The 13,266-nt window shown below is 46.9% G+C and overlaps 2 protein-coding genes across 3 annotated transcripts in view; both read right to left on the minus strand.

Annotated features, from left to right (window-relative positions):
- The window catches only part of LOC144141025 (TNF receptor-associated factor 5-like), a 148,627-nt gene that overhangs the window by 55,664 nt on the left and 79,697 nt on the right, over positions 1 to 13,266 (minus strand). For both annotated transcript variants that reach the window (XM_077672510.1, XM_077672511.1), the window contains exon 7: positions 11,819 to 11,911. In XM_077672510.1, the coding sequence (XP_077528636.1) occupies positions 11,819 to 11,911 (93 nt within the window). The remainder of the gene's footprint in view (positions 1 to 11,818; positions 11,912 to 13,266) is intronic.
- Positions 110 to 1,237, minus strand: LOC144141673 (uncharacterized). Its single transcript, XM_077673203.1, has one exon. The coding sequence runs from the start codon at positions 1,235 to 1,237 to the stop codon at positions 110 to 112; it is 1,128 nt and encodes a 375-aa protein (XP_077529329.1).

Below are 13,266 nucleotides of genomic sequence, written 5' to 3' on the forward strand. Positions count from 1 at the left end.
CGTTTTAGGAGACGTAAGAGCTGATACTGTCTTCTCCTGTTCCTGAGTCCTCGCACATTAAGTGTGGCAGCGTGCAATGCCGTGACACTTGCCATCCCGTTGGAGCAGCTTACGTAATTCTTCCTCCAGCTGAACCACCCTTGCGGCTGGCCTTGGACAATTGAGGCTGAACTTGCTTCTTGGAGCCGGCCAGCGGCACGCCTCCACTAACCCCGGTGGCCGTGTCGGCATGGTCCAAAACAGTGGACGCCTGCTTTTTGCCGGCACTGGATGCTTTGTTTTCGCTGTCAGCTGGAGCTGGTCTTTTTATCGGTCCACTGCTGGCACCCGAAACGTCCTCAGGCAGTACCGAGGCATCCGCCCACGATGGGTATGAAACATCGCCATCGTCGATATCCCCAGAAGACATGTCGCTGCGATCGCTATCGCTTGCCGGAAGGGGCACTACAGTGTGGTCGTCACCCACCGCGTCATTTGGAGGCAGTAGATGCGTGTCCATTTGCTCTTCCTGCTGCTGGTCGCATGACGTTGCCTTAGACTGGCTGTGATGGGAGCCCCCATCCTGCTCACGATCTGGGGACACTGGAGGTGGACACATATCCTTGTTTTCTCCTGCTGAAGGAGCCGTGGGCACAGCCGTCATGTTTTCCGACAGCATCGACTGGCTAATCTCCCCTGTCGCATCAACGACCTCCGTGACGTCCATTACATGGGCGGAGAGGTCCTCATCGGTCGATGGTTCCTGACCTTGGCGGAGCTTGTCAGCGTACGTCATGACGCATCTCTCAGCGGTGTGACCATATCGCCTACACTCGCTGCACCGGGGTGTTCGGCATTGTCTCCGCACATGTCCAATCCTGCTGCAACGCAGACAAAGAGGTGGCCGACCAGGAATCAGAACAACGCACTGGCTTCCATAAATGTCCATCATATGCGGCACCTCTGCGACCGAGACGCGTATAAGGGACACTTCCCGAGCTCCAGTTTCCATGTGGTCCATACCTGGACACCGCCACATTTCGCGGACGACGGATTGGGTACTCCCAAATGGCTCAAGAGCTTCTGTAATCCGACGGTTCTCCATGTGACGTGGCACCCAAAGTAACTTCATTTTGATGTTCCTTGTGTCCGGGTCAAACACCATACACTTGAGTCCCTTGACGGTGATGTGCTCAAGCTGAACTAACTTGTGTTTCACGGCGCTCGAGGCGCAAGTAAGCATCCACACGTGACTCATTTGGTATTGACCAATGCACACTACGTCACGAAGGTTTATCACGCGAGCCAGGGCATCCCTAAAGTCAGGAGCACGGTATGGACGGCCTTTCAAGTCCGCATGCAGGAAAACGGTGTTCAGGACAACATTACCGGTTGGGAGGCGGGGAAGAATGATCTTGTAGTTATCCATGTCACTTCCGGACGAAGTAGAACCTCGGCACAAGGCCGATGCGCTGTTCCCAGCAGAGAGCATAGAAAAACACAGCCGTTCGGAACGGCGTCTTCTTCTTCTTAATACCTCTCTACTGGCTGACGAAATTTTTTGCAAAAGGGTATCTGATTGCTTACACCATATTCTAAACACTCCCGAACTATCTCTTTATCAAAAATGGGATCTCTTTAAACAGGAAATTAGGAATGACGCAATAGAGGAGTCCGCTCGGCTTTCGTTCTTAAAACGCTTTTATGTACGTGAACTTTCCCATACATTGGTGGCGCTTCACGAACTGGAAGCAGTCAATGCGGGATCAACTTTGGAAGAAATTGGGATTGTTAAAGGACAATTGCAAAAATATGTAACTGAAAAGTATCATGGCGCCTTAATTCGGTCCAGAACTGAAAGATTCTTTGATAGTTATCCTTCTCGCCGGTGTCTTAGTGATGAGCGCCAATCCGCACTTGCAAAGGAGATAATTGAAATTTACTATAACGGTGTTAGGTATACTGAAGCTAAAGAAATAGTTAGTGCTTTCCACACACATTACAGCACGTTATTTGGGGGGTCCAGAATTAATACTCAACAATTAAAGTTCCATTCCCTCATTGACTTACTTCCCAGGCTTACAGAGGACGAGTGCATGATGGTGTCAGGGCCTATTACACTGGAGGAAGTTAAGGATGCTATCTCCGCGCTTAAGACTAACAAGACCCCAGGGCCAGATGGCCTTGGTGGGGAGTTCTATCGAAAGTTTTCTGGTATCCTTGCTCCAGTTCTCTTGGACGTATTTACGGCTGCCTATGATCATAATATCTTGCCGCCAACCTTTTATTCAGGACACACGGTGCTAATCCCCAAAACTGCGGATGCAGAAAAACTAAGGTATGTAGAGGGTTACCGAGCAATCTCCCTCTGCAACGTTGACTACAAAATTTTTGCAAAAATTTTATCTAGGCGCCTTCAATTTGTAATCACTAATTTAGGGGGATCCCACCAAACTTGCGGTATTCGGGGTAGGAGTATTCACACAAATATTCATATCGCTCGTTCTGTCTTGGAGTGCGTGTCCGATTCGGTAGATCAGATGGCCCTAATACAAATTGACCTTGCAAAAGCTTTTGATCGGGTTTCTCATGATTTCTTATTCGCACTTCTGGCAGCAGTCAACTTAGGTGATGTGTTATATAAGGGCATCAAGCTGTGCTATGATCGGTGCAGTACACAGCTTATCGTCAATGGTATTCTGTCCGAGCCGATTGCGATCAAGTCGTCTGTCAGACAAGGTTGCCCCCTGTCACCATTGCTGTTTGCATTGTACCTCGAGCCTCTTTGTCTCAGCATTCAGCAGAGTCAAAGAGTAAAAGGTTTTTGCTTACAATCGTGCGAAGTTAAGGTGCTTGCTTATGCAGATGATGTAGCGTATTTTTGTGCTGACAAAAGGAGTGTCCAGGAAGCCCTTACAGTGACTAAGCAGTTCTGCGATGTGTCTGGAGCGGATGTTAATATGGAAAAAACTAAGGGATTTTGGATCGGACAATGGGGAACAAAACCATCTACATTCGCTGGTATTATTTGGGATAGCGCCCCACTTCAGTACCTCGGCGTGCCGTTACATCAAATACGGAACACAGGGCCTCATTGGTCATCAGCGCTCACGCAAGTTAAGCGCGCATCGCAGGCATGGAATGGGCGAGACCTCTCTGTGTTTGCACGTGCAAGAGTGTGTAACGTCTTCCTTGCCACAAAGCTCCTTTATGTGCTTCAAGTGCTTCACTGTGCGCGAGCAAAAGTTCAGGCCCTACATAGAGTTTTTGCAACATTTGTGTGGGGCTCTCAATGGGAACCTATGCGCAGGGACAACTTGTTTCTTCGTTTAAAGGCAGGGGGTGTTGGGCTCATGCATTTGTTTGGGCACCAACTTGTGTCTCGTTTTTTCTTCTACAAATTGGTTGATCACCCACTTTTACTGACTGTACTTCAGCAGCGCATAAGTTTCCATTTGCCTTTTTTGCTTGTATGTACGGGCGAGGTCAATACGAAGCCTCCATGGGGATTTCTCAAAGAGGTCGTGGAGTCATTTAACTTTCTTACCGCGCGGTTTTCCTTGGAATATCTGTTCAGCATGTCAAGGAAAACTATGACGAACACTCTTATTGAAAGTCTATTCCCGGTGCCTGTTTATCGCCAGCCTTACTTAGGCCACCAGAAAAGCAATGTTTTAAAACGCGTAATGAGCATGTGTATCCCGCCAAATGCAAAACATTTTTCTTCAAGCTTCATTCTTCCACACTCCCAGTTAAGACATGGCTGCGCGAAAAAGGAATGTCTATTCCTTGGTCGGACAATTGTCGCCTCTGTAATCAACCAGAGACAATTGATCATTGTTTTGTGTTGTGCCGGGACGCTGTGTTCTTCTGGGACGTTTTGCAGCGGACACTAAAAAAGGACATCGACATCACCCCGTACACCATTCGCTTCCTGCCATTTGAAGATGTTAATCGGGTGCCATATGACGTTTTCGTTCTCCTAGGATTGTTTAGCTTGTGGAAGTGCCGTATGACTGATCGGCATGCGGAACCCCCTAGGCCGACCAAGTGCATTTTTCGGGAACAGGCGGCGTTGGTGCGGAGCGTTTATGCTGCGCAGAGTGATCCACCAGAGTGGCTGCCCCTTTTGGATGCGTGCGTTTGCTTGCCTGAGTTTTGAACTTTGTTCGACTGTCTGTTAGTGCTTAAATTGTGTGTTAAGTGTCTCGTCTTTTGAAGTTTTCTAACACTTCCATGCATTAAAGAAAAAAAAAAAAAGTCGCGTCCGTGGCTTTGTCGGTAGAGCGTCGCGCTGCGGCCGCAAAGTCCTCGGATCGAAACCTGGCGCCGGATGCTGTTTTTTTTTTTATATAGAGAGGAGGACTGCGGACGCCGCCGCCGCCGCCGCCGGCGGTGGAAGGTTTGGGGTCGCTTATAAAGTGCATTCGCACTTAAAAGTGCATTCGCACTTAAAAGGCGATATGGGCCTGGAGCGCTACACGAGGGAGCAGCCAATCTGATACGAGTTCATACGTGAAAAAATAAAACTCATGACAAAGAAATGTATTGCAACAGTTCGCAAGCTCAGCCAAAATGCCACTAATTTATCTTGATGATGAACGCGCAAAAAAATAGCCGGAAGGTTACAGACAACATAGTGAAGTGTTTCCTGTCTCTAGCTCGTCCCCGTTGTTTAAGCATTTTTGTCATGAAGATGAAAGGAAGACAAAGACAAGTTACAACTTTATTTCGTTAAAATAATTATTTTTGGTTTAAGACAATGCAACCAAATATACAGGAAGTGTAAAAACTTTTATATATAGAAAAAAAAACAAATAAAGCTGTGCTGATTAAGTAGTTATATTATTGCCGAGTATTTATGACGCCCAACGATGTGTGTCGGAGATTTCTGGCTACCCACAAAACCCACCGCAAAGAAACTGACCGTGTGTTTGTGGTAGGTTAGTTCACTCTAGTGGTAGGGTATATAATTCCATTTAACCCTCTGGACATATGCGCCAATGACAAGTTCACAGAGGGAAAACAATGCACTAATGTTCCTTCTTTTTCATTAATGCTGTCATCGTGTAGCAAGAAATTGGAGCCTTTTTCAACGTGTTTTGACTTTGTTTTAAGAAAGGCTTTTCGGTTAGAATAGAGTGATCTGGTTACCAAAGGCTTGTTGTGAAAAATAAACGAGATTCTCAGTTTTATTCAGGGTTTTCAGGTGAGTGCATGCATGTGCCTCCATTAGCAGTAATAAGTTATTTTTACTTTACAGCCTCTACTGTCCTTCATGGTATTATGATAAAGTGGGAAAATTATTTACTTTTTTTTAAACGCATGGTTTTCTTTCAGCATCTAAGACTCTAACATACCGGTTCTAGATGGAGTGCCCGCCTAAGGGTCATCATGGCTTCTTTCAGCCTCTGCAAGAAGGAAGCGAAAACATCGTTACGGCTGCATAAAATACTACTTTAAGATATTGCAACAGCTGCAATGCGTTACTTACTGCCAGAAATTCTTGATCAGTAAACTGCCCGTGGAGATGCTTGCTTTTCTCGACCTAAGCGGCAAACGCAGGAATAAATGAAGCATCATATATTTAACACCAGCTCCTAGAACTGGCATTTTAGACGAAACAAACAGCCATAATTATACACGCGCTGTAGCTATCCGGGCGCAAACCATATCCCGTAGGGGCCCAGGCGGACCACACCTTTTAGGGAGGGGCGCACCCAATCAGGTTAAAAAATTGCATTTTTTAACCTCCTTGAACGCAGCACACTGCCGTCACTACCGATATGTGCGCGACTTCATGCGAGGTGGATTTTGTTCTTCTTTCCCCTCCCCTCATTTCGGCTGCTTTCCGGGCGGCCGATGGTTTCGCTCCGTGGGCGGGGCTGGTCTGCGGCGCTGGGGAAGCTCACGCACATGTGGTAGAAGTTAACCTTTTGTACCTGAGCCCCTGATCTCTCCGCGCTCTTCTTGAGCGCCTGCAAGTTGACGCTGACCTCCGGTCGTGTTCCTAGATAAGCGCTCGGCTCGGTGCTCGAAGTGCGCGCGCGCGGATGGACGCTTTCACATACATGTGGCAATTATACAAGTTCCAGAAAGCAAACACTCGCATAAAAATGAAGACAAAAATTAGTTTTGATCTTTTGTGATCGCCTTGCTTCGCGGCGGCAGATGGTTTCGCTCCTAGCGAAAGCCTGGCGTACGCGCTGCGAAGATGAAGCTGGCTCTCCACGCTCTCTTGTTCGCCGTCAGTTGCTCGTCTCCCATTCTGTTCCTAGTTAAGCTAGCGCACGGCGCGTTGCTCAAAGTGCGCGCGCAGATGGATGCTTTTGTAGTTATTGTTTACCTTCCGGAAAACAAGCACTCCCAATAAAATGCAGGCAAAATGCTTTTTTTTTGTCTTGGGTGGTCCTTTGGACTCCCTACCGAAGCGCAGAACGTTTCTCTCATTCGGTCGAAAGCACACGCGTACGTCGGTCGCTCGTCTGCTGCGAACATCAGCGAGCGTGTTATTCGCCATACCCGTCTGTGCCTCGCATTGGCGCAGAATTGCCCATCACAAGGTCCGTTCTCATAATTGTGTGCGCCACGCGCGTCCCCCGCGCATTCACGCGATGTTCGCGAAGCTTATAACTTCTGCTTCGTGGATAACCACCAGCAGCCGCTCGAGGTTGTCAGAGATGACCTCGCGTCAACAAATCATGAGTCTGTGTTCCGCGCGAACCTGCCTGACGAAGTAGCAGTCAACGCCTTCATGGGCACGTAGAGCGGGTGCACCAACACAACCTGCATTGTCCAAAAGGTCCAGAAACGGGGCGAAAGGTATGTTTTTCGATACGAAGTGTTGTAGTACGCGAGGCGGCGTTTTGCAACTTGTATTGTTCTATTTATATTTTTTTAGGTTGTTATTTCTTGTTTATACATTCGTATGCTTTCTTGCGTGTGTGTGGCTTACAGTTGAGGCGCGAGCTGTGACACAATGCGCACGAATTAAAAGGCCAGATACTACAGAAATCTATATATGTGGTAGCTAAAAATGCGTCGCAGGAAACAGACACAAACTGCTCATCTATACCCATCAGTGGAACTCGAAAAGTGACAATTTTGTGCCGCTATTTGGACTCTTAGATCACTATCGTAAAAATATTGCGCCAAGGACATAACTTTTTGCTTAGTTTTATCTCTGCTGCGACTACAGTGACTTCAAGCTCACGGGCAACTACTCATTAGTCCCAGCGAAAAGAATATACGTATCTGAGTGAGTGTAACACTGCATTAAATGAGAGGCCATGGGGCCCTGGGGGAGCAAGGATGAGGAGAAAAGGGGAAGGTCACAGCTCGCACAATGAACACAGTTGCAGTCTTGGGGCCCTAATCACAAAATGAACACATTAAAGCCAGTCAGTGGCAGCAAAACGCACAGCTCACACTTAAATGTACAGTTCACACTGTGGACAATGCGGTTCGCACTGAAAACAGTGCACGCTGCAGACAGTTCACATTGTATACCGAACGGGGAAGTCGGCCAGGCTGCTACACCAATTTGTAGAGTCTGTTTCCAAGGGCGTCCTCGGTAATTGCTTCTAGTGCGGTGGGATCGTCACGGACCCGACTAACATGTTACTGTGCAGTCGAAGGGGCGGGACCTAGAGTTAAAAGCTAGTGGCGATTACGGTCGAATAATGAACAGAGCCAAATTAAGTGGTAACGATTTGGTGTGCCTTCCCGATTACAGGGGGGGGGGGGGGCATCAGCGCCATTTGGATCCTGCTGGAGCTGTCTATTTATAAATAACGTATCTTATGCAGCAAAATCTCTGTGTGCATGAAGCACAAATTGTTAAAAATAACTAATCGACATTGGCACCAGCGTGAGTAGTTGCACGCATGATTACTGATATCAAACTGCGCCCTGATGGCTTCAGTGAGGAGACTGTGGTCAATAGCCCTGTACAGAAGACATTATTAAACTCCTCGAGTACTTCAGTTGCTGTACAATCCAACTTTTACTTAGCCCTTGGTTGGTATATATTTTCGATATTGTTTCCCTAAATTGTTATGACGAGCAGTGCAAATTATGCAGAATTCATGACCGAGTGTAAGACGTGTACGTTTGAGCTGGTGTCTTTCTTATCAATGTATCACCCTTGCAAGAACGATTCACACCTTCCATTGGTGTTAACAAAATGTCAATGTTCGCCTTAGTGGCACTGTTCCTGATAAAGAAAAATGGAATGAAGTTAATGTTAACGAAATTTAATTTAATAGTGCTTATGAAAGTGCCAAAATGTAGCAGCTCATGCAGCTGTAATATTTCGCAAGAGTAGGACAGTTTGTAAATATAGTCATGGGTAATTGGCTGCTTTTCTTGTAATCCTTACCTGCAGCACCGAATCGTGTTTTGAGGTGTGTATATAGTGAAAGAGCACCCAACGCAATTGTATACCCTTCTGTGTGCTGTAGAATGAGCTTTCAATGAGGGTGTTTGCTTTCCGTACCGTGTATAATTGCCACGTGCGCGTGAAAGCGTCCATCCGCACGCGCGCACTTCGTGCACCGAGTCGAGCACTTATCTAGGAACACGATCGGAGGTCAGCGTCAAATTGCAGGTGCGCAAGAAGAGCGCGGAGAGATCAGGGGCTCAGGTACAAAAGGTTAGCTTCTACCACATGTGCGTCAGCTTCCTCAGCGCCGCAGGCCAGCCCCGCTTACGGAGCGAAACCATCGGCCGCCTGCCAAGCAGTCGAAACGAGGGGAGGGGAAAAAAAGAAAAAATTCACCTTGCATGAAGTCACGCACATATAGGTAGAGACGTCACGGTGCTGCGTCCGAGGAGGTTAAAAAATTGCAATTTTTTTAACCTCTTTGGATGCGCCCCTGCTTAAGGGGTGTGGTAGGCCTGGGCCCCTACGGGATATGGTGTGGGAATACCAAGGAGGTTAAAAAAAAGCAATTTTTTTAACCTTCTTGGGGAATACGCATCCGGGCAAGGGGCCCTATGCAACTAAAATACGCTCCGAGATGGAAGGTTGAGGGCAGTGCACAAAACAATACTTGGGAGCAAATGGCAGATTCAAATCACAGAGTAACGATGCGATTAAAAGAGTATGGTACATGCTTCCTTTCGTCACTAGATTTGAATTCGATTATCACGATGATGATGATATGTTGCCAATGCTGAGCTTATAATTTTTTTAAAAAGCACGTTTTGTCCCGGGAACATTCTTGCGAAACCTTGCTCGGTGATAACGTCGTGTGCGGACATGAACGAGAGGAAGTATTTGCCTCCCACTTTTATGCGATATATTTTTATACGTGATGGGCTGAGAGGGCTAAACGCACAAACGGTCTCGCGATGGTCCTAAATTCTAAGTGCTCTTACAGAATTGTGGAGCCGACAAAATTAAGGTTTTAAAGTATACCAAATATGAGTAGAAAATTATGTGTACACTCGAGCAGAGAAAACGTTTGCGCAAGAGAGGAAACAAAAAAAAACCGGCTCGAAAAAGAAGCGAAATGAAAAAAAAAAATTGTCGCAGGTTACACCTGTGGAGCAACGCTGGAGAAACAGCAGAGCTGGGGCCGGCCAAGCTTCTTCCCACACTGGCAACGCATCCGAGAAGACAGGCAGCAGCCGGCCCTCAGCAGTGCACAGCCGTTTTTAACCGCACTTTAAAGCAAAGACTATTGAAGTAGACACAGCGTTTTAGTCAGTAACCATCTTCGTCATCCGTTTTGTAGTCGTCTCCCGGCGACAAAACCGCGCAGGGAAAATTCTTTGTAGCGCGTCCTCGACCTCCACTTCTCATTAGCTAGTCCGGTGGCCGTCTTCACATGTGGGTTGGGAAGGGATGGGTTGACAGATTCGTGGTCATCGTCTAGGGGGTCGCGGACCTGTTGCCCGCGGCTCGCTACAGGACAACCACCGAGGCGGGAGCTCCTTATGGGAAGCAAACCCACACGCAAGCCTGGACGACGCCGGGCGGTCCCCGCCAGGCACACGCTTACGTGCACTCGGGGTATTCTGCCTACGCCGTTCATATTTGTGTCTTTTCTTCTATAAAAGAAAACGGAAATAGCTAAAACCTTCATTTTAGAATTTTATCAAATACGACGATGAAAAGGTAGCAACATAGCACTAAGAAACTACTAAGTGCCCCCATCACGAGGTTCAAAGAACGTGGGAATACTCTGATGATAAAAGGCCTCTATAACGCAACAGTATTATAATCACAACACATTTTTCTATGGTGACAGATTACATTTTAATCTTTCTTCAGCTTTTTAGTACGGTATTGCCAGTATTACAACATATTCATCGGAGTGCTAATAAATAAAAGGACTATGACCTGAAAAAAATTATTCTCGTTACGAAGTTTAACGCACCGGCGTAACACAGGTGATGAGGGGCGCCGTTAGTGGACTTCTCCGGAGTTGTCTTTTTTTGGCCCTACCTTTCACCATGCCGAAATTTAGAACATGCGGAATTTTCGAATTTTGCCTGCATCATCAAAGCAGCCGTTGCAGCTGAGAATCGAAACCGCGTGCTTGTGAAACCAGAAATAAAACAGACCCGAGTACATTTCCAGTATATTACACACCTGAAACTGCCGCTCTTGCTCGTGCAATTGGTCATCCAATTTACGGCAGTACTGCTTCACATGGCCAAGCTCTTCTTGAAGTTTCATCTAAAAAAGGAAAACCACGTAGCACGACGCATGATTACAATTTTTCGCCATGAACCACAAGTTGCCCAATAGGAGAAGAGGTATTTACCACTCGCATTTCGTATTTTTTTTCTTGAGCCTGAAGTATCTGAAACAGAGAAACGTACAACCTCATAGTGATATAAAACAATAAACGAGTCTTTAACAAAACCTTTATTTAGCGCTGTGTTTTATGCATCCAGGCTAGTAATTTGTGTTGTGCTTAGTGGTTTGTTGTAATTCCATGTCCGGGTAGCAGAAATTAGCTTCTTGCTGCTTTTAAGTATTACAACCTTCGTCAGAAGTTTCCTGTGTTTGGCCCAACAAACAAGACTTCCGAAGAACATTTCGACCAGAAGTTAAAAGAAGGGGTACCACTTAAAATGTAGTGTTCTTACGTTAGCGGCTCGTCTGGGACGAATTTTCCTTGAACTGCGAAGTTTCTGAGAAAGCTGTAAAGATTTCCTTTGTAGCCGTACGGCTGGTTGGAGGTGGATGTCAAACCTTCCTTCGCAGTGTCTTCCCGTAAGGAAATATAATATTTTCTCTGTTTATTTTTGAAACGTATGAATGGCGTCTCTTCAACGGGGTTCTCCTCTACCAGTCACATGGCTGCCAAGATAAAGCACCTGTCCTCACTATGCAAAAACATTCATTTCCTATGATGCTCTGCGTATTGTGGGTTGCTGCTTTTCGAGTACGTATGTACTGACCAAAATATTCCAGGAAAACTTTTCTTTTCGTTTTATGCCCATTGATCACTTATACCTTGTCTCGCACAAGGCCTTCATATGCAGGTATCTTTTGTACACTTTTTTTGTTTCCTTCAGAGACTTCACTCGCAATGTATAATTATTGAAACTATGCGCAAACTAAAAGTTGTATTGATCATCGTATCACAGGTGTCTGTAGTCGGTGTGAGTGGCATTCATTCGCCAAGCATAGGGCATGGGCAGTCGCATCAGCAAGTAGTTTTCTTATTCCTACCTGCCGAAAAAATCTCAAACTTTTACTAACAAAAAAGAGCAGTATTTGTCTTTGATGCTACTGCATCAAGAATTTTCATGGTACTGTAATAAATCATTTGACTAGCATGCCTTATTGCAAAAGATTTAGAAACCTTTATATTCTTACCTTGTTTTCCTCCTTTACGAGAAGTACTTCACGAACGAGTAACCCAGTGTGCTCGCCACTTGACTCATGAGCGGTCACCTCTCGACGGGCTCCCTGCAGAAGACAGAGTCACAGATCAATTGTTAAATAAGGCATAGAGTTTGTATTCAGCAAAAATGACAAGCAAATAAAATACACCTTTAGGTCCTACCAACATATAACTTCAGAAGAAATTAAGGGCTCTTTTTAAAGAGAAAGACAGTTATAACAGAAGGTTCTTCAACACAAACTCGGCCAAATAAAATTCCAACGCTACGCTCCCAATGACCAAATTTCAAACTGCCAAAGTCAATTGGAAAAGTTATAATCAATTCAGCCACCTTCCAAAGCATACACTGGCGGAACGAACCTGTAAGCCCGCTGCCGAATTCTCGTTTTGTTTACCGGCGGGACGCGAAGTTGGAAGCCGCGAGTGCATGCCTCGCGTTCCTTCCTTTTGTGCGGCGGGAGGAGGGGGTGCTTTTCCCGAGAACCTTCGTTGCGCTGGTGTGCGGTCAGCTCTTCCCGCGGGTCGGGCAGCGGCCGTCCTTGGCCTCGGGAGGGGATTAGCCCCGACTCCCTCATTGTGCCGGCGAGCGCCCGTGGACAAAGGCGAGGCGGCGAGACGTTAAGACGTTACTGTAAGGTGTTAGTCTAGACCGCTCTAAGCCGTCCGGCTTTGGCGTTTGAGGAGATACCGCCCGTTCAACCTAGTGGGGTGACTACTCCTCACGGTATGCGACTTTGTGTAGCCGAGGCCTTGCCTTGGCTTAGCGATGGCAATAACGTTCGCGGGAAGCTGACTAGGAGTTGCATGAGATAGATTATCGGGTCATGTGACCGCGGGGGTGACATGTTTACGATTGGTTAGTTCTTTTTTTTGTTTGTGTGTTTTATTTGTTTGTAGTGGACCAATCGGGGCTTTGAGAGCTGATGTCACCCTGATGTCAGCCCGGATGTCCGCCTGACATCATGTGCACTCTCGCACCAGCAGGGGCGCCGCCCAAATCCTATAAATGCTAGGAACCCCATTACCGGGGGTCGGATTTTACTTCTTGCAGGCGCTCCGCGCCATCGGCTATGCCGAAGTCCTTCTAAGATCCACCACTTGGGTCCATTCTCATTTGTAGGTACCCTGTACCTTCGGCTATGCCGAGAGTTGTAACGAGTTACCCCATTTTATGTAAATATTGTAAATTTCTCTTGTAAATAGTACTGCCCATAAACTCCAAGTTATATCGTACCCAAGTCCTCGTCTCATGGCTGCCGGACACCAGCAACCACCGAACCCATCGACTCCTCGACTGCCGCCTCCGGCGGCTTAACAGATCGTCGGCCGCACCAGCGAACATCTCGTCTGGTCCTCATCGGCTGACGGCGGTACCAGCGGATCCACCTTTGGGGGAGGAGTGCGAAGGAAAACTTTACTG

The sequence above is a fragment of the Haemaphysalis longicornis genome, unplaced genomic scaffold (assembly GCF_048455015.1).
Source record: "Haemaphysalis longicornis isolate Haplotype H1 unplaced genomic scaffold, Haemaphysalis longicornis Haplotype H1 scaffold_6, whole genome shotgun sequence".
NCBI lineage: Eukaryota > Metazoa > Arthropoda > Arachnida > Ixodida > Ixodidae > Haemaphysalis > Haemaphysalis longicornis.